A 26,901-nucleotide genomic window follows, 5' to 3' on the forward strand; every position below is an offset into this window, starting at 1 on the left:
TTTCTGGCAGGAATTGTGCCTGCAGATGTACTTGATAGGTCAGTGCTGTGTTCCACAAAGTCATGGCTTGCCTGCAGAGGAGGTAGGAATGTGTGCCCCTTTGCTTGTTTATGTACCACATAACTGTGTTGTCCGTCTTTAGTAATAGTTGTCCTGGATGTAGTAGATCCTTGAAGGCTGTCAGGGCATTCTGTACAGCTAGCATCTCTTTTTGATTGATGTGAAGATGCATTTTTTCCTTGGGCCACGTGCCCTGAATACATTTTCCTGCCATGTGTGACCCCCCCAGGCATAATCAGATGCATCCGCTGTTATTGTCTGCCTGGCTGTGGGTAAGGTGAAAGGCTGTCCCTTGTTGTGGTGACAGGCCCGGGACCACCATCGAAACTCCTGTTGTAGACAGGGAAATATAGTTACTATTGTTTCCAGGCTGTGGCAATGTTGAGTCCGAACACTTTTTGATATCATTGTAGTTTCCTCATATGCAGTCTTGCATATGGAATTAGTAGAATGCAGAATGCCATGAAGCACAGGGCCTGCAGAATTTTTCTTGCAGGGAACTGGGTCTTTGTTCCCATCATTTGAAAGTAACGAGTCAGTTGCCTTTGTTTGTCTGGCGTGAGATAAGCCATCTGGGCAGTTGTATTTATGCTTGCACCCAGGAATATTATTTCTTGAGAGGGAAATAGTTTTGATTTATTTTCGTTTACTGTATACCCTAGGCAAATTAATAATCTTTTTACAAACGCCAGATGTTTTAGTAGAATGTCCTTGCTCTCTGTTTGAATAAGGCAGTCATCCAAGTAGGGATATATTTGAATTCCTCTTTGTCTGCAAAATGCAATTACTGGTGCCAGGCATTTTGTGTAAGACCCTGGGCGCAGTAGATAAGCCAAAGGGCAGTGCAGAGAATTGGCAATGCATTGAGCCAGCTATGAATCTGAGGTATCTTCTGCAAGATTGTCTGATTGGGACATGCAGGTATGCCTCCTTGAGGTCCAAAGTAACTAGCCAAGCCTTCTTGCCCAGCATGGGTAGAAGTTGCTGCAGTGTTAACATTTTGAATTTTGGAACATCCAGGAAAGTATTTAGGATTGACAAGTCCAGTATTGGTCTCCAGGCTTTGTCCTTTCTGGGTACCAGGAAAAGTCTTGAGTAAAATCCTTGTCCCTATTCTTGCTGTGGTACTTTTTGAATAGCTTCCATGTCCACGAGAGCAGCAATTTCCTTTTGTGCCTCTGCCCATTGGTTTTGTGGCAGGTCCGGCATACCTTTCGATTTTGGAAGGGTGTGAAAGTGGAACCTGTAACCCTGAGAAACTATATTCAGTACCCATTTGTCCTGGGTGATTATGTGCCAATTTTGTGCGAAAAGTGCTAGCTTTCCCCCTAAGGTTGCTGTCAAAAGTAAGTGCTTGGCCTTTGTAGAGGGAAGTCATTGGGACTGTTTCCTATAAGGTTGTGATTTGTCTTCTCCTTTGGGGACAGAAGCACCCCATTGTTTAGGTCTGTAGGAGCCTTGGGGCGGAGATCTGCCTCTTGGGCGTCTGTATCTGCCACTTTGTGGCCTGTCTGACACCTGAAAGGATCAATTTTTTGAAGGCCAGTTTCTACTAAACCTAGGTGGTTGAACCTGTAAGAAATCCTTTACTGTCTGCATAGATTTTGCTTTATCCTCCATTTTCTAACACCTCTTCTGCCTTAACACCAAACCAAGTATCATGCTGTAGTGGAGCATCCAATAATTTTACTTTAACATGTTCAAGTAAACTTTGTTCTTTTAACCAAGCATGCCTTCAAATGACAGAGCCTGTAACTGCGGCTCTGCAAAAAGCCTCTAATGAATCAAAACCACATTGCAGAGTATGCTTTTCCCACTTGTTCAGCTGCATGCAATAATTCCTGCATTTCCTTATTGTCAGGACTTTCTGAATTTGTAAGCATTTTCTGTTTTAACAAAGACATGAGGTACTGTTGATATTTAAGCATGTGAAACTGGCAGTTTAAAGCCCTTACATCTAAAGTAGCTGAAGTGTAAACTTTTTTCCCCCATTTATCCAGAGCTCTAGAATCCCAATCAGAGGGGACAGGGTTTTTTGCAGTGGAAGCCTTAACCCCTTTGGGTCAGCAGCAGGGTTTTTATAAAGAAATTTATGAGAGTCAGGGACCCTGTAATACCTGTCTGGCTTGACTGGTGCAGGGGGTAAAGAATAAGGAGACAGACTGGAGTCAGAGAAAACATCATCAACAATATCAAGCACAGGGGGGATAGCCAGGGGCCTGTGCTGAGGCAGTAAAAGAAAGTATCTGAGCCTTTTCTTGGATTCTGAATAATCATGGCTCTCCCCAGTTGAAATGCTCCCTCATGGTGTGCAGAGTTTCCCCAAAAGAATAATCCTCAGGTGGAGAGGCTGAAGGTATAGATTCTTCAGCATCAGAGTCTTCATAGGGAGGAAGAGAATATCCCTGATCTGAAGAGGAATCAGAGGAAACAGAAACCTGGTCAGAGAAATCATAGCCAGTGTTCTTGCCTAGGCCTTTTATCAGGAGGGGGATGGGAACCTCTGATCAAAGTAATTAAGTCTTCGGCCATTTTAAGCATCTGTTTCTTTGGCATGGATGACTGTCCAGGAGAATGCTGTACTTGTTTCCTTGTCTTTAATGGTGTCTTTGACTGTACCTTGGCTGCTGCAGAGGACTTAATAGTAAGCTGTGAAGGTCTGAAAACACCCTCAGAAGCCGATGCCTGCTCAGCGGCTCCGGACCCATCTGAGGGAATAGTTTCCATAGGCCCAATACCTTGAGTATCCAGAGGCCTAGTTGTCTCCACGTGGGAGTCGGATACGGCCTGTGGCTCTAAGGTAGCGGGTGTCAGGGGCTGCGAAAACGCCTCACTGAGAACCGGCGACTGGCCTGGAAGAGGCTTTGTCGGTTTTGGATCTCGGATGCCTGTCCTTTTCCTTGTCTTTGCGTTTTTTATTAATTCCGGTTGCCTGTGCGTTTATTGAATCTAGCACAAAACAGACAACTAGTAACGTCGTGGTCAGGGCCTAGGCAAGGAATACAGTAAGAGTGAAAGTCCTTATGAGGTATTTGCTTCCCACAAGAAATACAATTGTTAACTTTTAATGACATCGGTCTGGAGCAAGAAAAAGTTTCCCCAACGGGGTACTTAGCTTTATTGAAGACTTCGGTTCTGAAACTCTATTTCGAAAATCTCAGGAGTCGGCCGACCGGCACTTGCGAACTGCTTTTGCTTTGGGCACCGCGCGGCAAGAAAGACTGAAGAAAATGGCATTGGTTGCATCTTTTATACCCCTGGCGCACTGATGTCAGGGAAGAGGCGACAGCAACCGACGCCGGACCTAGACTTTGGAACTCGGGCCGACTGCGGGTAGCCTGCCAGCAGGATAACCCAAGTGTAATGACTGCAACAGTGAAACACGAACATCAAAAACATTTTGAGATTCTACAGTTTATTTTCTCAGACAGACATCCTAAAGCAAAACTGTCAAGGAAAATATAAGTCAGCCAGACAAATTTATTAGCAGCATCCAAAACACACGTTAACCCAGGTTTCGTCCTTGTAGTAAGGACTTCTTCAGAACAATGAATAAAATCCAGTTCACATTTAAATAACCAACTTTATATCACTAATTGATGTCATTATTCAATAATACTTAAACAATCATTGCAATTAACTTAAAGGAGCCATACTGCATCACATTAAATGAGAAATATAAACTTGGTTTGTAATATACTAATAAATTGAATCCACAAGTATGATATATGTAAAATAAAAAAATATATATATATATACGTATAATAAATTTTACACTACTATGCAAGTAGCATCAGGCCTAAGTGGTTGTGACCAAACTGGATGTGGTATCCTAATACATTATATACACTAAATTTACAAAAAATACCTTATAAAATATTAATATATATAAATTAATGAACAATACATAAATATACACAATAAATTCATCCTAAAATATGCCTTAACTTTAAAATGGGGGCTATACTAATGTATTCATTAATACCAGGACTAATTTGGGCACTTAACCTAAACTGCCACTTTAATTCACATACATCAAGTGAACATCTAATACCTTGCTTTGGAAGTCTTTTTTCACCTGCTGAATAATACAGAACTTAAATTCATTGTCTACGTTGCCTAAAATATGTCCAGCCAATGTATTAGTGGATTTTCTTATATTTTCCTTGACAGCTTTGGTTGTCTATTGGTTACAAGTTTGGGGACATCCTAAAGCAAACAAGGGTCTTCCTGCAAGTCGACCATTTAATATCATATGTAGAATAATTCAGTATCCAAGACTGACAAAATACAGCTTTACCTGTAAACCCAGTGCTCACAAAAATACAGATTCTTTAGCTAATTCCAGCAAACACAGTTGTATAGGAACATTCTTAGCAGAAAGCAGCTCTTTCAGAAAAATCCCTTTTCATATGGATAAGGTAAAATACGTTTAGTTCAGCTCCCTTCATGGCACTGTAGCACTGTCACTGACCTCTAATCAGTTACACACAGATTCTGGAATACAAACAAACCCACAACTACATTTCTAGCCATACAGGCTTTCCTGACTATATACATCATAAACATACAACCAGTATGCTTCACAAGAACAGTCTAGGTGGTATATCATCTTCAGAATCTCTCTCAGAAAAGGCAGTTTAAGAACAACTGAAGAAAATCATTCTGCTTCCATGCACATTGGGATGTCAAAGGCTCCTCATAAACTGATTATCCAGCTCTGAAAAGGAAACAAGATGATGCACAGATTGGTCTAAGGACAACTCGACACTACTTGTGAATTACAGTCGGAAGCTCTTGGGTCCTGTGGGCAGACATTATAACTACTAAGTACAACGTTTCAGGAATGCAAATTTTAGAGCTGCACAACAATTAAAAAAGTTGCCAGCTCTGCCTGTCTGTGCCTCTGGGTGTTAGGATTAAAATGTAGGTGCATAATGGAAATACTTGATGCCATGGCTCTTCATTCAAGCAAGACAGAGATTGCTGATGCAGGTCTTGGTTTCTATCTGGCTGTTTGAAGTACACCAATGACATGCACCTCACACCGACTGTGATAACTTTTCAAGATGAATGACAGGACTGAGATCAGAAGTGTGCAAGTGGCAGATATGAACTGGAGAGTCGAGGAGGCTACGCATGCTTTCATAGTCTGCCATGAAATGCTATGGTATGAGCACCTAAGAAAAGCACTTGACCCCAAATGCAGGAATGGACCAAAAATAGCTAGATGGGCAACAGTAAATGAGGAAATCCAAACAGTTAACCCACTGTAGAGGTCTCCTGATATTGGCACTACTGTTTTCTCCATCCAAGGAGAAGTACTTACTACCAAGTCACAGTAATTACAATAAGCAGCAAAGACACTGTGATACACTTACACAAACTAGTTTCTTCTATACAGAATTGCTAGAATAAGCTTTCTTAAAAGAGACTTTTATAAGAAATACTCACGCAGAAAACTGCTGGTCTACAGTCAAATAAAATAAATAAAAATAAAAAAGTGCCAAGCAGCCACAGCCCTTAAGGCTGAATAACACACCTGATACTCTTGTAATAGGTGACTCTATTGTCAGACACACCAACGTCCCGTTCACCAGGCTGAATAAAGAGAAGGTCACGGTGAGCTGCCTGTCAGGTGCTAGGATCCGCCACATAACGCAAGCACTCAGGTCACTCCAAAGCAAATACAAATATGACTCAGTCATTGTACATGCTGGTGTGAATGACCTGAGACGTACCTCCCTGGACTACATGAAGAGAGACAGAGAAGCTCTCTGATCATGTAGCCCAGGCTGGTATGACCCTGACCTTGAGCAGCATCTTACCCTCACCTAGAATGATGCCACAGTACAAAGACAAAATGATCGATTTTAACAATTGGCTAAAATTTTGGTGTCATTCAAAGGGGATCCAGTGTCTGTCAGCCTGGGATTACATGTTCAACAAGCCACGTTGCTTCGCTAGGGACGGCTTGCACCTGTCACCACTGGGCTTTTGGATATTGGCAAAGGCTCTTGCCACCCCCACAGTGCCTTTTTTAGGCAAGGCTCAAAAGTCAAACTCACCCCCATAGACAGCACAAGGAACAAGAAACTAAGGGTAATGCTGCTTAGCACCAGAAGTCTTAACCTCAAGATGCACGCACTCGAAGCTCTCCTCAGTATGCAGAACATCGATATCTGTGCAGTGACAGAAACCTGGTTCAAGGCTCCAGAGAGTACCCCAGCACTACCAGGCTATACCTCATATCATGCTTTTCGGCCCCAAAACCCGGACTGAACCACAAAAGGAGGGGGAGTTTCCATATTTATCAAGGATATCCACACCTCCAGGTTAGTGGCATTGCACGAAGTATCGGAGACCATCCATGTGCAACTAACAGTGGGCAAGACTGCTTTTCAGTTTATAGCTTCCTACAGACCACCCTCTCAAAGTCAGGAATCCCACTCGGCTTTCCTGAAAACATTGGAGAACATGAAGATCTCTCCCAACACCATTATATTGGGCGACTTCAACTACCCAAACATTGACTGGGAGCACTACTCAAGCCCCAGCACCTTAGCCCAAAGGTTCCTGGAAATTATAAACTCAAATGCTATGGAACAACTAATCACCACTCCCACAAGAGGGGACAACATACTAGACCTGATCATTACCAACATGGGGACTCTATGCTCCACACCAGAAGTATATCCCTCATTGGTAAGATCAGACCATAAATTAATTTCACTGGATGTCCACATCCCGACCCCACCCCCAGCCCAGAAAACCACAGTGAAAAACTTCTCAAAGCGAACTTCTCACTTCTCAAAACCGAAGTGGAATCCTTCAAGGCCCCAGGGCCAGTGGAAACTATGGCCCAAACTGCAGAATCCTATATAAACGCATTCTACGGACATCTCCAAGAATGCATGGATCATGCTATCCCAAACAAAACCAAGACCCAATCATCCAAAGGCAGGCGTCCAGTCTGGTGGACCCCTGCCATAAATAAACTGTACAACAGAAGGAGGAAGCTACTACATAATAGAGCAAAATCCCTAATAGGGAAGGCATCTCGATCAGTACTAGCAAAAAATTACGATCCCTCATAAAATCCTCCAAGGCCAGCTTCGAGAGAAAAATTGCACAGGACACCAAAGACAATCATAAGGCTTTTTTCAGTTATGTTAGGAACCTGGGATGCAACTCCCAGACTTGTTCTGAGTTGATTCTAAATGACAAAAAATACACTGAACCCACAGACATCGCCAATATCCTGGCAGACAGGTTCAGTGCAAACTTCTCCACCCCCTCCTCCCCAAAAGAGCAAGTATCTATCCCGGCAGAGGGCTGCCTCACAAACATCTCTGATGCTCAGGTGAAGGCTGCCCTCTCCAAAGCAAAAAACACTGCTTCCATGGGACCAGATGGCGTCACAGGTTGCATCCTACATGAACTCCAAGAGGAACTCATCGCTCAAATAAAACAGCTACACAATCTCAGCCTCACTACAGGATATGTGCCCACAGAATGGCGTACAGAAACAGTAGTCCCACTCCACAAAGGTGGAGCCTCTATAGACCCTGGAAACTATTGCCCCATAAGCCTGACTAGCTTAGTCTGCAAGGCTATGGAGAGGATCATCATGGAGCTCATAAACAGAGACATTGGGGACCTACAGACACTAGATCCTACCCAGTTCGGCTTTGTCAAGGGCAGATCCTGCCTTTTGAACCTGGATGACTTCTTCAAAATAGTCACCAGAGCCATAGATGAAGGGAAGGTAGTCCACACAGCCTATCTGGACCTTGCAAAGGCATTTGACACAATACCCCACTCGGGCATCATAGATAAGCTATCCTGCTTAAATATAAAGCCCTATGTCACAAGATGGGTCGCAAACTGGCTCAAAGACAGAACCCACAGAGTGAGAGTTGCTGGAACCATGTCAGACTCGAAACCGATCACAAGTGGCGTCCCACAGTGTTCTGTCTAAGGACCACTCTTGTTTGGTATATACTTTTCCGAGGTACAGGCAAACGTGGGAGGACTATGGCTCACCAAGTTTGCAGACGACTGCAAACTGGGCGCCATAATTGACTCTCCAGCTGACACAAACATCCTTCAAAAAGGTCTCACAGAGACAGATAACTGGTGCCAGCGCCATGGTTTAAAGCTAAATGCCAAAAAATGTATAGTCATACCCTTTGGCAAAAACAATGTGCCCACAAATTACCACATAGGCGGAAACCCATTAAGTACAGAGAAAGTTATTAGGGACCTGGGGACCCAAGTTGATAGCAATCTCTCCTTTGAAAACCACATTGCCAAAGTGATTAGAAAGACCTTCTACACAGCCCACCTCATCACGAAGGGTTTCACATCTAGATCAAGAGAGGTAATCGTGCCCCTTTATTCATCCCTCATCATGCCCATCATAGAATACAATGCCCCTTTTGGGATGTACCTTACCAGACACCTGCAGCAATTAGAAAGACCCCAAAAGTATCTCACCAAGAGGATCAAGGGTCTCAAATAGATGCCATATGCTGCTCGGTTAAAAAAACTCCAGCTCTACTCAGTTCCATACCGCCTATTTCGAGGCGATCTATGCCTGACATACAAAGCTATGTCAAATCCAGAATTAATGGACATGCTCCACCTCAGTAAATCTAAATCCCTTAGAGCCACACGCTCGAAGGACTTGAACCTCAGCACAGAAATAAATAGAACTTGCTGGAGGGACAGGTTCATAACCCAGAGGGGCTCCCTTTGCTCTGGAACAGAATTCCAGTTCATGTGAGGCTGAGCACCTCACTGAATCTCTTCAAGAAGAATCTCGATAGGTGGATGGGGGATCGTAGGTTTGTCCCAGGGATTACTTCCGTGTCACTATTAGACAGAGGCACAGTAAACTAAACCTTAAAAAGGGCACAGTATACTCAAATCAAGGGGTGGCGTAAGCCATACAGAATCGGGCTAGGCTTATAATTGCCCCAGGGCAGATAGCTTAGTATGAACCTATGAACCTATAAGACACTTTTCCTTTTAAGAGAAAAGGACCATGTCACTGGTGGAGTCAGGAAACGTCATGGGGAACAGTATTTTCCTGATGGAAATACTTTGGATTTCCCCATAAAAAACTACTATCACGAACCACAAACTGATGAGAAGATATATCCAGAAGCACAAAAGCTTTCCCCATAAAAAGCATTTCATGGGCTTGATGTTCTTCAGATTAGCTTTGGACCACATTGCTTTAAACAAAGCAGCTCTCAGTAACGTGGCACGACATTAACTTAGATTAACTGTAAACTGCACTTCAAATCCATTAAGAAATTGGCAGTACCTCTACATCTTCGCCTACTAAGGTCCTAAATCTTGCTTTTCCCAGTCTCAGAAGGTAGGATTTACTCATACAGCTTTCTTAAATAAGCAGTGCAATTACTTATCATTCCTATTTTATGTGGAAATAAATAGCAAGTTAGATAATATGAAGTGCAGGTTACCTTGTGTTTTGAGCATCTCACTGAAAAATTTTCTTCGTTTAGGAAGCAGCCTAAAATAAACATACAGTGGTATCAAAATGAAACTCTAAAAATATGTTGACACAACTACATAACTAAGCAATTACATGAGGGTTTCATGTGTGAAACATAATAGACAAGTGGGAAAAAGCAAACTCAGATTCCCATAGGAAATAAATTACAAACATAAGGTTTTACTGATATTCTGTTGTCCACTTCATTACACCCTTTCAACTGGTAACTGCACATGCTTATTGGGGTATGGGGTGAAGCCCACTGCATGAGGGATGTACCTCACACCTAGGGTCACTAATTTATTATTAATTTTTCACTTTATTAAACTTAACAGAATGCTCAATGCAACAATGCTGAACATAACATATCATGCCCCTTTCAAACAGCTGTTTATGTTTAAAGATTTCTACCTAAAACTAATTTCTGTTACACTACTACACAAAGTCAGCACATAAGAAAATTAGAAGTTATGTACTCACCATAACGTTCCATCTGAGTAGGTGTATTCATTTGTCTGCAACCTGTGGGTTATGGATCCGATATCGGATCCGAACCGGCATGGTTTTCCAGCTATGGATCCGAGCTCTCAGCTCCTCCCCTCACCCATAATGCCCTGCTCTCCCTACGTGACCTCAGATCGAGTTTGCCATCAATAAAAATACCCTAGAAAGGGTAACACGTAATATGCAGGAAACTGACAAGGCCAGGGGGATAGGAGGGCGGGATGGTTGCAGACAAATGAATACACCTACTCAGATGGAACGTTATGGTGAGTACATAACTTCTAAATCTGAAGTAGGAGACTCATTTGTCTGCAACCTGTGGGACAGAGTCCCCAGCTACCTGAATCTTGGGCGGCCATCATGGAAGGATATTCCGGAGCACCGCGGAGCCAAAGGATGCTCTACCTCTAGATGTAATATCCAACTTGTAGTGGGAAATAAAGGTATGAGATGAAGCCCAAGTGGCTGCTGAACAAATATCATCCAGAGGAATCCTAGCTTTAAAGGCTGCTGAAGTAGAGACTGACCGGGTTGAATGGGCATGCACTCCCTCCGGTGCGGGCCTTCCAGAAGCTTGATAAGCCAATAAGATGCACTGCAAAATCCAGCGTGATAAGGAGACTTTGGAAATTGGTTTACCCAAATTGAATTTAGCAAAGGAAATAAACAACTGGTCGGATTGCCTATGACCAGCTGTCCTGTTCAGATAAAATCGAAGTTGCCTGTGAACATCTAAGGAATGTAGCTTGTATTCACCTTTGTTTTGATATTTAGGAAAGAAAACAGGGAGGTTAATGGATTGATTAATATTTGCTTCAGAAGCTACCTTAGGAAGAAAGGACGGGTTGGTCCTGAGGTATACACGGTCCGGATGAAAGACCAAGTAAGGAGGCTTGATGGATAAGGCTTGAAGTTCTGAAACTTTCTTGGCCGAGGTAATGGCTACTAAAAAGGCCGTCTTGAAAGATAAAAATTTCAGATCTACCGTGGCCGCAGGTTCGAAGGGGGGAGCAGTCAAGGCCTGAAGAACCAATGAAAGGTCCCAAGGAGGAACCACTTGCTTTACAGGGGGTCTAAGGAGAAAAGTACCTTTTAGGAAAATCTTACACAATTTGGCAGACATCAGTGGACTGGAGTCTTGACCAATATGATAGTGAGAAATTGCCGCAAGTTGCACTTTGACCGTGGAACTGCTGGCACCATCATTAAAAAGAGTGGTTAGGAAGTCAAGCACCAGAGGAAGGGGAACTGTGAAGGGGTCTAGACCTTGCCGCTCCGCCCAAATGGAGAACCGTTTCCACTTGCTGCGGTAAACTTGCCTGGTAGATGGTTTATGAGCCGCTACCAGGATGGCCTTAACTGGAGACAAAATACCGGGAGTCCTGATTAGGAGTGGAACTGGAGCAGCCAAGCAGTTAGCTTCAGGTTGTCCAGATTCGGGGTTGATAGATGGGACGGGTGAGATATCAGATCCGGAATGGGATCTAGAATCCAAGGTGGATTCACTGAGTGAGACCTTAGGAAAGGGAACCAGATCTGTCGAGGCCAGAATGGGGCAATGAGAATCATTCTGCTCCCCAACCGAGAGGCTTTCTGAAGAACTTGGAGCATCAGAGGCAAAGGGGGGTAAGCGTAAAGAAGACCAGGGGGCCAAGCATGCACCAGAGCGTCTCTTGGGGTATCTCCGGGAAGAGGGATTAGAGCGAAAAAACTGTCGCACTTGGTGTTTGAGGGAGACGCAAAAAGATCGCAACAAGGAGTTCCCCACCGTGCGAAGATGCGTTTCGCTACTTCAGCATTGAGAGACCACTCGTAAGGGGAGAGAATGGTGCGACTGAGTTTGTCCGCAAGGATGTTGGACCAACCCGGAATATGCATTGCGATGAGAAAGCGGTTGGTGGAGATTGCCCATTCCCACACTCTCATGGCTTCTCGACAAAGAGGGTAAGACCTGGTTCCCCCCTGTTTGTTGATGTACCAGACGACAGACATGTTGTCCGACTGAATTGCAATAGTTCCCAAGGGAAGAAAGGCCTGAAGTGCTTGCAACGCTAAGAGCACTGCTCTCATCTCTAGAACATTGATATGCAGTAAGGTCTCTGAATCGTTCCACGTGCCTTGGACCGTCCGGCCTGCAAAATGCCCCCCCCCACCCGAGGCGGGAGGCGTCCGGTGGTCACCGTGGCAAGAGGGGGAGAAGCACAAAAGGGGCGGCCTCCGTGGAGATCTTGTGAGTGGAGCCACCACAGGAGGGACCGCTTGCAAGCCTTGCTGATCGCAATGGGATGATGCATAGGAAGAGCAAGATAAGACCACTGAACTAGGAGTGTCCATTGAAGGACCCACATATTGAACCTGGCGACAGGAAGAAGAGCTATCGCTGCTGCCATGGACCCTAGAGCCCTCAGGACCAACTCCGCCGGAACTGAGCTGGAGTGGAGGATGGCCCGCACCTGGAGCTGCAGATTCTGAATTCTGTCCGCAGTGAGGAAGGCTCTTAACTGTCTCGTGTCTAACCTGGCACCTATAAAATCTATGAATTGCGTAGGGGCTAGGTTGGACTTTTCTGCATTTATTGTGATGCCCAGGCGGGGAGCTAGATGGAGAAAGGAATCTCGCGCCAATAACAGTAGATGCCTTGTTGGGGCGGTGAGGAGCCAGTCATCCAGGTATGGGAAGACCTGTACCCCCTGAAGCCTCAGGTGGGCCACTACCACTGCTAATACTTTGGTGAACACCCTGGGGGCTGTGGTGAGACCAAAGGGAAGGACCCTGAATTGGTAGTGACTGGCTCCCAGCCGGAAGCGAAGAAACCTCCTGGAGCGTCTGTCCATTAGAATGTGGTAGTACGCATCCTTGAGGTCTATAGAGCACATCCAGTGATTTTCTCCCAGAAGGGGGAGAATGGACTGCAAAGTAACCATTCGGAACTTCTCCTTGGGAACTGCCAGGTTTAAGAGTGACAGGTCTAATATTGGTCTTAGGTCCCCCGTCTTTTTTGGCACTAAAAAGAACCTGGAGTAGAACCCTGATCCGATCTGGTCTGGGGGACGGGCTGGATGGCTCTTTTCTTCAGCAGATGGCCAATTTCTGCCAAAGCGGCCTCCCACTGACCGGGTGGAATGTCGGGGAGGGACTTCAATTTTGGGATGTGATGAAATGGAATGAGGTATCCTCTGGATATGATGCGGAGGACCCAGCGGTCTGAGGTTATGGACTCCTATGCCGCTAGGTGCTCCGAAAAACGTCCCCCGACTGCCTCCAGAGTGGAGCAGCCGGGCAACCCTTCAGGGCTGCTGCGTGGGCCATTCAGAGAAAGGTTCTCTGGACCCAAAGTTCCTGGGAGCCCCTCTGCCCCTGGGGCGGCGTCCTCCCGGTCCTCCTCTGCCATGGAAGGACTGGTTGTCCGGAGCGAGTTGGGACTGCTGCGACTTCCGGAACCACATCTTCTTTTGGCCCTTTTGGTTCCTAGAATAGGGCCTCTGGGGCACAGAGAAGCGGATTCCGACGGCAGACAGCGTCTTCCCGTCCTTCTCGCTCTGGGTCAAAGTATCGCGAACAGTTTTGCCAAAAAGGGCAGAACCATCGAAGGGAACGTTCGCGAATGACGCCTTGAAGGGCTCCATGAAATCGCAATGTCGGAGCCAGGCCTGAAGTCTAGTAACTAGGCCTACCCCTGCAGCTCTAGCGGCTCCCTCCGTAGCATGGGACAGTAACCGCATAGAGGTATTAGTCACGGACCTGAGAGTGGCCATACGGGTGGAGTGCAACAGTTTGTCCTCCTCCGACATGGACTCTGGGGGGGATGCAGCGTATCCTGATCACATGTGCCAAGTAGTTTAGCGCCCTCACTGAAAAGGTCGCTGAACTAAACATTCGCTTCCTCAAGCGGTCCATCATCCGAGACTCCTTGCTCGGAGGATGGACTGAGGGACTCTCCTGGGCAAGTTCCCTCTTAGTGGCTGCAGCCGTCAACATGGCATCTACCGGAGGCCCCTTGCTCCAGTGGGCATGGTCTGCCGGGGGACTAAGGATGCGGTCTGGCCTTTTGGGGATTGGCTCCACGGTGTCCAGATCCTTCCACGCCCGGGTGGTAATTAGGTCCACCAGGGGGTCGGCAGGAGGGGACATCCAAGAGGTAGACAGGCCCGCTTCAAATGCCTCCAAGAACACGGACTCGTCCGAGGAAGACTTGGGGGCAGACCACCCCCCCCCTTATGCGAAGCATTTCCATGATGTCTCCAAAGGAGACATCCTCGGGGGGTGATCTTGGGGAGCCTTCCCCTTTCTCCAAATCCGTGTCTTCTGTGAGAGACTCGGGGGAGTCTATGTGCCTCCTTTTACATGTATGCTTGCGAGGTGCATCCTCAGGGGGGCTGTCCGAGGACCCCTCGCAAGCGGTGTCATGTTCCAATGGAACAACTTGGGGCAAAGGAGCGGGCTGTCCCAGTGGCCGGATGGTGGAAGCCTGGCCCAGTGCAGACGGAGCGCGGGAAGGAGCCGAAGCAAGTGCCGGGGGTCCGGAAACCCTCAACAGGGCCCTCTCCACTACATCAAAAGCAAAGGGGGAGTCAACCTCGACCAAAGGATCCGATAATCGGCTCCCCCTCGGATCCGAAGAGTGGATCGGAGCCGGCCCCGAGGCATTCGGATCTGAGGGGGCAGTGCGCTCAGACACCGACAGCGCCGAAGGAACACTGATACCCCCGGATTTGAAGCTCGGACCCAGGCTCCGAGAGGTCGGATCCAAAGCACTCGAGGGCAGGGTCGGATCCGAAGTACCCAGTACTATCGGATCCGATCCACCCCCAGCTCCGAAGCTGCTCGGCTCCAACTGCTCCGAACCCGGGTAGCAGGTTGGAGAAGGAGCCATAGGTTTGAAAAAAGGTGTCGAGCTCGCCCCCAGAGGGGGGGGAGGCAGGAGCACTCCCATCTGCATCTGGGCCTGGATGAACCTTCTCATCATCCGGTCCAGATCAGCGTCAGATAAACTGTATGTGGATCTCGACGAGGCTACCGAGGAAGGCCTTGAGTGCCTCCTCGATAGCCTCGACGGAGATCGGGTCTCCTCCTCCTCAGGTCCCGGTGAGAAGCACACTGGAGACCGGAGCCGAGGAGGGGGAGAACCAGCAGACAAGGAGGCCGGAGGAGAAGCCCGCTTTGCAGGCGGGGCCGAAACAGAGGTCTCGGCCCGCCGCTTATGGTGCTTCTCCCTCTGGTCCTTTTTTCTTGCTTCCCTCTCCTCCAAACCACTAGAGGGAGGTTGAGTCCCAGGTGGAGGAGGGGGAGCCGGAGAGGAGGGAACCGAGGACACGGTACCCCCTGAAGGAGCGGTAGCCGAAGCCGTGTCCGGGGGCAAAAGTCCCGCCAGGACCAGCTTCGACCTCCGCTCCTTCAATGCCCTGGGGTTGAACCCTGCACAAATGGAACATCCAGAAGTGAGGTGTTCAACCCCAAGGCATCGAACGCACCGAGTGTGGCCATCAGCAGGAGAAAGCTTATGGCCACATTCGGAAAACTTCGAAAAGAAAGCCTTAGGGGCTTCAGACATCCTAAGGATACTTCTACTTTTTTTTTTTTTTTTTAACAAAAAATAATAAGTGCTAACTAGCCAAAGACAAACACAGGCCCAAACACACACTACGCACCAGCGAGGGGAGGGATAAATAAAAGTTATGAAAAGTTATTAAAACTTTTAACTTTAAGCTTTAAGGATGGGGAACCTAACACTTTCACACAAAACTAACTAAAAATTTTAAATTTAACACTTGCAAAGAGAACAACAAACACTTAGCTGAAGAGCTCTGAAATCCAATCTGGTCACCAGCGCGGCAAACTTGATCTGGGGTCACATAGGGAGAGCAGGGCATTATGGGTGAGGGGAGGAGCTGAGAGCTCGGATCCATAGCTGGAAAACCATGCCGGTTCAGATCCGATATCGGATCCATAACCCACAGGTTGCAGACAAATGAATCTCCTACTTCAGATCTTGTGTTGCGCTGTACTACCTCTAAGCTTTTTCTTTTCTTTCTTTTTTTTTTTTTTTGATGCCAATTAAAACATTTTATGATGTCTTGGTGTGAATTCACATCTGGTAAAGTAACAAGTTTGATGACTAAAGGAGTACAAGGTCTTTTAAAATGTATTTTTTTCATTACTATTTTTTTTTCAATGTAAAAAGTGGGATCTACCCTGACCCAAGTATCTTATCACCATTATCTATGTATGGTGTGAACCACAACCTTTTACAATACATGAAGCAAGTCAGGGTACTTATGCCACATTACCTTATGAAAATAATGCCTAAAATTACATGAATTTAAAATCAGCTGGTAGGGATTTAGTGTTGCAAAGCTTTATTCAAAGGGTGAGTCACTGCAAAAGTGTCATTCCAAACTATACATACTACAGCATGGGTCTCAACTTCAAAACAGCACAGTGTAGCTGTGCCAAAATGGATTTTATACATGCTTTCACTCTCATAAGACTGCTCCTGGACTACTGAGACCGCCATCTCAAGTGTACTGTGATGATAGGAGGTACTGCCAGCCATGCCAGGAGAAACAGGGCAGTGCATTTGTAACATATGCCAGCACAGTTAACTGGAATTTTGTAAAGAATTATATGTCATTTGTGTATCAAACTGATTTGTATAAATGCTTGCATTTAAAATGTATTTGTAAAGTTGCTTGTGTTAAACTGTAACATTGTGCCCTGATGGAAAGAAAAGAAATGTGCATGCATCATTGCAACTGAACTAAATGTAAATGTTTCAACACAGATTACTGGCAGAGCAGAGGTTATTAATCATAATCCAGCTGCAGCAAACTTTAAAATAAATCTGAAATTAAATTACTTTATGGGTTAAGCCATAAAGATGTTATCCCACAGTTTTGAATGGAGCCAGAGATACAATGTCTGTGCTAGAGAATTGGTTGTAGCTCCTGTAGGAAGAGTGGAATGGTTTTATAACTTCTAGGAGATCTGAGCAAAGCTCTATCTATGCATATGGTAACACAAAGGTGCTAAAATCCAGTCAGCTTCTAGTGTTGGTGACAGCAAGGGAAACAGAGTCAGATGACCAGATGTGTGTGATGTCATTCTGTAAACCAAAAACAATATTTAGATATTAGTAGGAGTTTGTTCTCAGCATTCTGGATTCTCTCTTGGATCTGACAACAAGGACCACTCACCCAAATAAACTTGCCTTTATCTATTCAATAAGTAGAAACAGTAATTTCCTAGATCAGTTAGGAATACATAGTGAGGCTAGCTAAATACTTTTTTCTATAACTGTGTGAAACCTTCCACTGGTGTTATTTTTAATATTCCCTGGGACTAAAACTCTGGTGTTTACTGTAAACAGATACTTAGTATTTTCCTGTTTTTCTATTATTTATTATTAAATATATTTAAACTTCTCATTGTGGCTGGTCTTTTTATTAAGTCTTGAGAGTACTTGCATATATGTATTTGGTGAGAATGCTGGCCGCTCCTGAAAGCCTTGCTGTTTGGTCAACATTACCATTTGTATTAATATTAATTTCACTCAGTATAACTGGGTATCCTTGCAAGAGCCTTAGGTAATTGGCTTTGTAGTGGTTGGTGACAGTGATAATTACCTTACAGTCTGGGCAGAAGGGAGAATAGCTAGTAAACCTGTGCCAGCCTTCCCAGGTGTGTGTGTGTGTGTCTGTATGAGTGAGCTAACTGGAGCAGGGACACGCAGCACTGGTTTCATAGGGAGAGTGGTGGAGGACTTGGCTTGGGCACTCGGCTGAGGACTTAACCCTGCAGCTGTACCAGTGGGAAGCCTTACTGGGGATCTGGGGGGAGAGAGAGAAATCCAGACCCCAAGGCTGTGTGTGTGTTCCCTTGTGTGCTCTTAAGGGAAATTGGGTTTGATGCAGAGTGGACTGCATCTGTAAATACTGAGTACATCCATTTGTATTCCTAGTGCACGTCCCTATCCAGTGTCAGTGGTGAGGATTCAGGCTTCTTGACCACTTGCCCAGAGTGGGGTTGTCACATGTACAATACCTTTATTTAATTTATTTTATTTTTAGTTTTTTTTTAAACAAAGGACTTGGAATTCTTACAAATATTTTTCAGTACTCTCATTTATGTAAGTTTATCTGAATCAACTACAGCTATGTAAATACTGAAGTCAAAGAATTAAAAGTTCTGAATATTCAGACACCCTTACTTAACATACCATTCAGAAAATGAAAATTATATACTTACCATAACAGCAGAGCTAGAAGATCGGAGTTCAGTTCTCTTCAAACCCTTAGGATTCTTGCCACAAGACTAAGCTCGGCACATGAAACCTCCAAGGCTTCAGCTCATTCTTTTACTCACAATGCACCTTACTCTCAACAACTCTCCATATCTGCACCCTGCTCAAAAGCAAAGCACCAGTACAGAAAATAAAAAGGGCATAACACAAACAGTCAACTGTAGAATATCTCCCCTAGACCTTGCTTTCTGTCGGCTGAAGGAAGGAAGGAAGGAGGGTGGCTAGATATTATTGCAGAAGATGGACTCAGACCATCTACAGTTGTCACGGTAAGCATAGAACTTTTGCATCTAGGATGATCAAGTATCTCCTCTTCAAACCTTTAGGATACAGTTCCAAGTTTTTTCCCCTTAGATATCACTTAGATATCATGGAAGCATTCTAAGAATAACAGTGGCCCTATAACTTGAAAACACATCCATACTGTAGTACCTTTGGAAAGCTATCCAGAGATGCTCATTTTGTACCTGCACAAGTTTCATCCAAAGATGAGTTTCTAAAATGCAAACAAAGAGGCAGCCACTCTCGACCATGAAAATGCAGTGGGAGCAAATGCCAAATTTATACTGCCAATTACACAATTTCATACACTCTGAAAGCCACATAGTCCCTTACATATCTTCAAACTGAGTCTGATAGAAGCACTAGAGACAAACAGCTGAAAATATTTTCTTAAAAGGCTTTACTTTATTGCTATTAAGCCTTAAATGCCTGTGCACGGCCAAATGCTGTGCAAAGTGCTGCTCTTTGCTGGAATAACTTGGGAGAAAGACATGGAAGTTAATTACCTGGTATAATTTACTTCTGTGGCTACCCTGGACAAAAATAGGATCAGTCAACAAACAGATGTTAGATCAGCAGAAGTTGGGTTGTGTGATTCCCCCCTAAACAAAACAAGCAAGTTGTGTGGGAATCTTCCACACAGTTATTAGTTATGTACTCACCATAACTTGGCATCTGTGTCGTCCATTTTCATTTTTCCTCACCAGTGGGCTCGGATCTGACTTGGCCGCATTCAATAAACTTTGGATCCAGCTCTCCAGCTCTTCTCTCTACCCATAATGCTCTATTCCATCACCAACACCTCAGATCGAGTTTGCTGTCTAATCTCCCCTTTGAACAACATAGACAGATAGACAAGACACAAGAAAGACGGGGCTCAAACCAGGAACTGAACAGTTCCAATACAGTCTAACAGGTACTTCCACGCATGAAAAGGACTGAGGAGGGATGGGAGAGGAAGATGAGGAAGAATGAAAAAGGACAATAGAGATGGCAAGTTATGGTGAGTACGTAAATAATAAATCTGATGCTGTCCTTTTCATTCTTCCTCACCAATGGGACAGAGTCCGGAGTTATGTAACCCTTGGAGGCCCTCATGGCAGGACCTCCTATAGCATTGTCAAACCAAAGGAAGCTCTGCTTCTGGAAATGATGTCCAATTTGTAATGTGTAAGAAAGGTATGTGGCTTTGACCAAGTAGCTGCAGTGCAAATGTCATCAATGGAAGTCCTTGACCAAAGGCCAGATGAAGTAGCCAAGGACCAAGTAGAATTAGCTCAAGAAGAGTATGGTCATTTTAGTCCTTTTTGAGAATAAACCGATGAAATGCAATCAGTAATTCACTTAGTTAGGGTAACGTTAGATACTGCCTGACCCAAGCGATTTGGGGAGAAGGATACAAAGAGCTGATTAGACTTGGTTTTGCTCTGTGGAGATAAAAACGTAGCTGTCTGTGCACATTAAGGAGATAAAGCACGTATTCCCACTTATTCATACAATTTGGAAAGAAGACTGGTAATTGTATGTACTGGTTGATGTCATGCTCAGATGACAACTTAGGCAGAAAGGAAGGGTTATAGTGAGCACAGAAACCCTGTCTTTATGGAAAATAATATAAGAAGGCTTCGCTGATGGGGCCTGGAGCTCAGAAATTCTTTTTGCTGAAGTAATAGCTAGTAGGTACTTCAAGATCACATTTGTTTGCTGGTTCAAAGGGTTTTTGAGTTAAATCTTGAAGGGCCACTGTAAAATCCCAAGAAGGGGAAGGATCCTTTATTGGGGGTATGAGAAGAAAAATGCCTTTCATGAAGGCCCTACATAATCTGGACGAAGCCAGAAAAGATGATTAGTTTCCATAAAGTACAGTTTTGTACCTACCATAAATGTAGATGTCCGATAGATATGCAACTGCAGTCATAACATATGGGTTGTCCTGCCTCAGGCAGCCCTCGGTCGGCCAGATTCCAAAGTCTGGGTCCGGCGTCGGCTGGTGTCGCCTCCTCTCCGACGTCAGCACGGCTGGAGTATAAAGGCATTGGCCGACGCCATCTTCTTCAGTGTTTCTTGCCCCAGATGCCCTCCTAGGAAGGCTAAATTTGGTGAATGGATAAACAATTCCAGACATGCACAACAAAATAAACAGATACACCATAGGAATTACCCCCAGCTAAAAGGAACAAGGGGAATGGACCCAAAAGAAAGAAAAGAGGGGAAGGAGGGAGGGAAAATCCGACTGCAGTTGCATATCTATTGGACATCTACATTTATGGTAGGTACAAAACTGTACTATGTCCTTCAAGAATGCAACTGCAGTCATAACATATGGGTTGAATACCATAGCCAAGCTGGGGGTGGATGGAGCTAAGAAAAAGATGGTGTAGCTAAAATGCCCTGCAGGACTGCCGAGGCAAAGCCTGCTTGGGATCTGGAGTATAAAGGGAGGTTGTAGTGCTTGGTAAATGTATGCACGGAGCTCCATGTAGCAGCCTCTAGAATGTCCTTTGTAGCCACTCCTCTTAGGAAAGCTGTGGATGTGGCTATAGCTCTGGTGGAATGTGTCCTAATATTGGCTGGCACACTTTTTCCATGGTAAGAATAGCAGAATCTGATGCAGTGTCCAATCCATTTTGATATTGTTTGCTTGGAGATTGCTTTTCCTTGTATTCCAGCAGCATAGGCTACAAACAGCTGGTCAGACTTTCTGGTGGCCTTAGGTCTGTCCAAGTAGTAGCGTAGTTGCCTGTGTATATCCAAGGTATGCAGCAGTCTTTCCCCCCTATTTTGAGGATTGGGGAAGAAAGTAGGAAGGTGAATAGCTTGATTTAGAGACACCCTGGAAATTACTTTTGGCATGAAAGAAGGATTTGTTCTTAGAGAGACTCTGTCCTGATGAAAAATGAGAAAAGGAGGTACTGCCATGAGTGCCTGTATCTCCGAGACTCTTCTTGCTGATGTGACTGCCAATAGAAAAACCTTTTTCCATTATAGAAATTGCATCTCTGAGGTTGCTGCTGGCTCAAAGGGAGGAAGAGTTAATTTTTCCAATACAAAATTGAGGTCCCATGCAGGTACTGGTTGTTTTCTGGGAGGCTTGATATTCTTTATCCCTCTTAGGAACGGTCTTAGCAAAGGATGTGAAAACACTGGTGGATCACAACTGTATCTTGCTGAGATTGCTGAGGCATGAATCTTTATGGATGAATATGAGAGTCCAGAATGAAACATTTCTGCCAAGTATTCCAATATCTGAGGTACACTCAGTACTGTTGTATTCTGACCCCTGTTGGCAGCCCAGATGTAAAATCTCTTCCACTTGGCTAAATAGGTTTTTCTGGTGGAAGGTCTGCGTGCTTCCAATAAGATGTCCTGAACTGTCTTGGAAAGAGAGGAAGTGGAAGGAGTTAAAGTAACCTCCAGGCTGTCAGATGTAATGTTTTCAGGTTTTGGTGAACAGTCCTGTAGTTGTGTTGTGTTAGAAGCAGGGACCATAGGGGCAGAGGCCACGGTTTGGTCCGAGTTATGCTCAACAGCAATGGGTACCAGTGTTGGTTTGGCCAGTCTGGAGCTATCAAAATGCCTGTTGGTTGTTCTGCTTTGATCTTCAGAATCACCTTGGTCAACAGTGGCAGAGGAGGAAATGCATAAATGTTTAGGGAGTTCCAGCTGAAGGAGAGAGCATCCGTTGCCCAGGCTAGAGGATGTTGGGTCCTTGTACAGAACTTTTCCAAGTGATGATTCATGTGAGACGCAGAGAGATCTATGTCCGGTCTTCCCCATGTCTTTGTTATTTGAGAGAAAATGTGGGGATGCAGCATCCATTCGTGTGGATCCAAGAAATTTCTGCTCAGCTTGTCCGCCAGTACATTGCCCTTGCCTGGCACAAACTGGGATTGCAGGTGTATCTTCAGACTCCGTGCTTTTTCCCCAAGAATCATTGTTAGTCTGCAGAGGGGGTATGAATGAGTCCCTCCCTGCTTGTTTTTATACCACATGACAGTGGTGTTGTCTGTCCTTATTAGCAAATGTCCTTGTTGCAGTGATCTTTCGAAACTCTCGATTGCATGTATCGCTGCCAACATCTCTTTTTGGTTTATGTGCAGATGTCTTTCCTTTGGTGTCCATTGACCTTGAACGCATCTGCCCTCCATGTGCGCCCCCCCATCCATGATCTGAGACATCTGTTGTAATCATTTGACCTGCTTGAAGTCTGTTGAAAGACATGCCCTTGTTTAACTGACTTGCTTGAGCCCACCACAAGAATTCTTTTTGCAGACATGGAATAAGTGGGATTACGTCCTCTAGGCTTTGGCTGTGTTGGGACCATAAGCTTTTCAAATACCATTGCAGCTTTCTCATATGAAGTCTTGCCAAAGGTATCAGAAGAATGCATGATGCCATGAATCCCAGGGCCTGCAGGAGTTTCCTTGCAGTCAGCTGGGAGAGCTGTGCTAGGCCTTTGAAGTACTCTGGTAACTGCTGTTGTTTTTCCTCTGTGAGGTAGGCCATTTGTGTTTCTGTGTCCAGTTTGGCTCCCAGGAAAATAATCTGTTGAGATGGCAGTAGTCTTGATTTTTGAATGTGGACTGTGTATCCCAAGGCCTGTAGTAATTGCATGACATAGTCCAAGTTTTTTATTAAGGTTTGTTTGTTGTCTGCTTGTATGAGGCAGTCGTCCAGGTAAGGGTATATCTGAATTCCCTGGAGTCTGCAGTGTGCCACTACTGATGCCAGGCATTTCGTGAACACTCTGGGCGCAGTAGATAAGCCAAACGACAACGCTGAGAATTGATAATGCTCTGTCCCTGCAAGAAATCTGAGGTATCTTCTGCAGCTTTGTCTGATTGGGACATGCAGGTATGCCTCCTTGAGGTCCAGAGTGACCAGCCAAGACCCCTTGCCCAGCATGGGAAGGAGTTGCTGTAACGTCAGCATTTTGAACTTTGGCACAATGAGAAAGGTATTTAGAGTAGACAAGTCCAGTATAGGCCTCCATTTGTTTTCCTTTCTTGGAACAAGGAACAGTCTTGAGTAAAATCCCTGGCCTTGTTCCTGAGGAGGTACCTTTTCTATTGCTTTTATAGTTAATAGCTTTGAAACTTGAATGAGTGCCTCTGCCCTTTGATGGTGTGGCAGGTTTGGCATGCCTTGTCTTGTAGGTAAAGTATGGAAGTGGAATCTGTAACCCTTGTCTATTAAATCCAGAATCCAGTTGTCCTTGGTTAAGATATGCCAGTTTTTTGAGAATAAGGATAATTTTCCGCCCAAGGGTGCTTCTCTCTGAGCCCTTGTAGGCGGTAAGAAAGTCAAGTCATTGTGATTGTCCTTGTGGTGCAGCTGGACTGGCTGCAGCACTTCTTTGATTTGGAGGTTGCCATTGGCGGCCCCTGTAGGAGCCTCGGTATTGGCCTCGGCCACGCCTGTTCTTTCCCCTTTGAAACTTATCCGAGTCTGGGAAGGACCAATTCTTTGAAGGCCAGTTTCTACTAAATCTGGGTGGCTGAACCTGGAGGAAATCCTTGACTGTCTGCACTGACTTAGCTTTTTCCTCAATAGACTTCAACACATCTTGTGCATTAGCACCAAAAAGCTTCTGTTTTTCCAGAGGTGCATCAAGTAACTTTACTTTGACATGGTCTGGCAGTGGCTGATCTTTTAACCAAGCATGTCTACGAATCACAGCCCCAGTCATAGCTGCCCTACATTAAGCCTCCAATGCATCATAACCACACTGAAGAAAATGATTGTGAACCTGCTGAGTGTTATGTATGTGATCCTGCAATGCCTTTCTATCCATAGGCTCAGGAGAGGCTAACTTTTTCTGTAAATCATCCAGTAAAAAATCCTGGTACTGAAACATATGAAAAAGGCAGTTAAGTGACCTCAAGGCTAGGGTGGTAGAGGTATAAACTTTTTTACCCCATCTCTCCAGAGACCTAGCTTCCCTATCCGCTGGCAAAGGATTCTTGGCAGTGGAGGTAGCCACTCCCATGGGGCCCTGTGAAATAGTTTCTAAATCCATGGAGTGGTCCTTAAAGAGATGTTTGTGAGTGTCAGGGACTCTGTAATATCTGTCTGGCTTGACAGGAGCAGGGGGAAGAGAATCAGGGTTAGCACTGGAGTCGGAGAAAACATCATTCAAAACATCCATCACAGGGGGAATAGCTAAAGGTCTGTGCTGGGGAAGCTTGAGGAAGGTACGTAGCCTTTTCCTGGAATCGGAGAATTCCTGACCCTGCCATTGGAAATGTTCCCTCGTTGAGTGCAGGACTTCACCAAATGAGAAATCCTCTGGAGGAGAGGCAGGGGGAATTGATTCCTCAGCATCAGAGTCCTCATAGGCCTGGAAGGATTCTTCCTGAGTATCTGAATGCTCAGAATCCCCAGAGGCCTCATCTGAAGAGAGGTTTTCAGTCTGCTCAGTTCTAGGCCTTTTCTCTGCAGGAGGCGGAGAACCTCTGTCTGGGTGAGGCCGAGACCCCCTGATAAGAGAAATAAGGTCTGCAGCAAGAGACATTATCTGTTTATCAGAAGAGGAGGCCTGGACAGCAGGTTTAGGATGGGCCTTGGCCTGGCTGGCAGCCTTAGCACGTGCAAAGGCCTTGATGGACATAGAAACAGGAGGCCTAGCAGCCCCACGTGCAGGAGTGACCTTGTCCACCGGAATGGTGTCGGGTAAATCCAGAACTTCGGTTTCCGGGGGAAAATCAACAACCGGCACCGGAGAGGTCTCCGGGACCCAAGGACGTGCTAACGCTGTGTCGTCGGCCTGGAGCGGTTGAATTACCGCTTCCACAGGGACCGAAGCACTAGCGGAGGGTCTAGGAGTAGTATCGGTAGAGGACGCGGGCCGAGGATGTCGGTCCGGGTCCTTCCGTTTTTTGGAAGATTGAGCTGTCGGTTGATCCGACGGCATGATATATGCAAAGGATTAGCTGAAAAAGTCTTCAGCAAATTCTGCCCGGCGCCTGAGAGTGCGCTTATTAAAGCAAGCACAGGCAGCACAGGCCGAGACGTCGTGGTCTGGGTCCAGGCAAGGAAGGCAGTAAGAATGGAAGTCCTTATGAGGTATTTGTTTACCACAAGACAAACAATTAACTTTCTCAATTTGTTCTGACATCGGCTGAGGCAAGAAAAAATGTTCCCCAACGGGGTACTTAGCTTTTAGATGACTTCGGTACTGAAAACACAGGAGTTGACCGACCGGCACTTGCGAACTGCTTCTGCTTCGGGCACCGCGCGGCAAGAAAGACTGAAGAAGATGGCGTCGGCCGATGCCTTTATACTCCAGCCGTGCTGACGTCAGAGAGGAGGCGACACCAGCCGACGCCGGACCCAGACTTTGGAATCCGGCCGACCGAGGGCTGCCTGAGGCAGGACAACCCATATGTTATGACTGCAGTTGCATTCTTGAAGGACATTGGAAATTCGGAATTGCTGTCAAATTAAGTTTAATTGTGGAAAATCTAGCTCCTTCGTTAAAAAGAGTTGTTAGAAAAAGAAGACTGGCCAAAGTTAGTGCTAAAAGGGGTCGATATTTTGGTTAGAGGCCCAAACAGAATTATTTTTTTCAATTTGCTTCTGTAGACTTTCTTGGTAGAAGCTTTCTGGCTTGCCAAGAAAATACCGTGAATTGAGTGGGTTCCTGTATCCATGGGCGATATCGCGAGAGAGACCACAGGAAGGAGAGCCATACCTTCAGAGGCCAGAAGGGGCAATGAGGATGACTGGGCTTTTCAGCATGCCTGCTTTATGTAAGAACTTTGGAATCCGAAGAAGAGGAGGTTAGGTATACAAGAGACCCAGGGTCCAATCGTGAACCAGAGCATCTCTATGAGACTCCTCCAGAGGTGATTCGTAGAAGAATACTTGCTGCAGTTGTTGTGAAGAAGTGAAGCAAACAGGTCGCAGCAAGACTAGCCCTAGTGGCCGAAGATCATATTTGCTACTGATTGATTGAGAGACCACTTGTGAGGCATCAGAATGGATCTTGCTGAGCCTGTCTTCCAGTGTGCTGGTTTTCCCTGGGATGTGCATTGCAATGAGAAAGTGGTCTGAAGCGACTGCCCATTCCTAAACCCCAAAGGCCTCTCTGCACAGTGGACAAGATCAGATTATTCCTTGTTTGTTGATGTACCAGAACACTGACATGTCTGTTTGAATCACAATAGTCCCCCATAGGGGGAATGTCTTGAAATGCTTGCAGTGCTAGAAGGACTGCTCTCATCTCTAG

The 26,901-nt window shown here is 45.5% G+C and overlaps 1 protein-coding gene across 1 annotated transcript in view; it reads right to left on the bottom strand.

The window, feature by feature from the left end:
• LOC122799216 overlaps positions 1-26,901 on the bottom strand; it is a 971,249-nt gene that overhangs the window by 406,861 nt on the left and 537,487 nt on the right. Inside the window, exon 5 of the mRNA XM_044068134.1 lies at positions 9,555-9,604. Coding sequence (XP_043924069.1) covers positions 9,555-9,604 — 50 coding nt within the window. The remainder of the gene's footprint in view (positions 1-9,554; positions 9,605-26,901) is intronic.

The sequence above is a fragment of the Protopterus annectens genome, chromosome 4.part0 (genome assembly GCF_019279795.1).
Source record: "Protopterus annectens isolate FY-2018-M chromosome 4.part0, PAN1.0, whole genome shotgun sequence".
NCBI classification, from domain to species: domain Eukaryota; kingdom Metazoa; phylum Chordata; order Ceratodontiformes; family Protopteridae; genus Protopterus; species Protopterus annectens.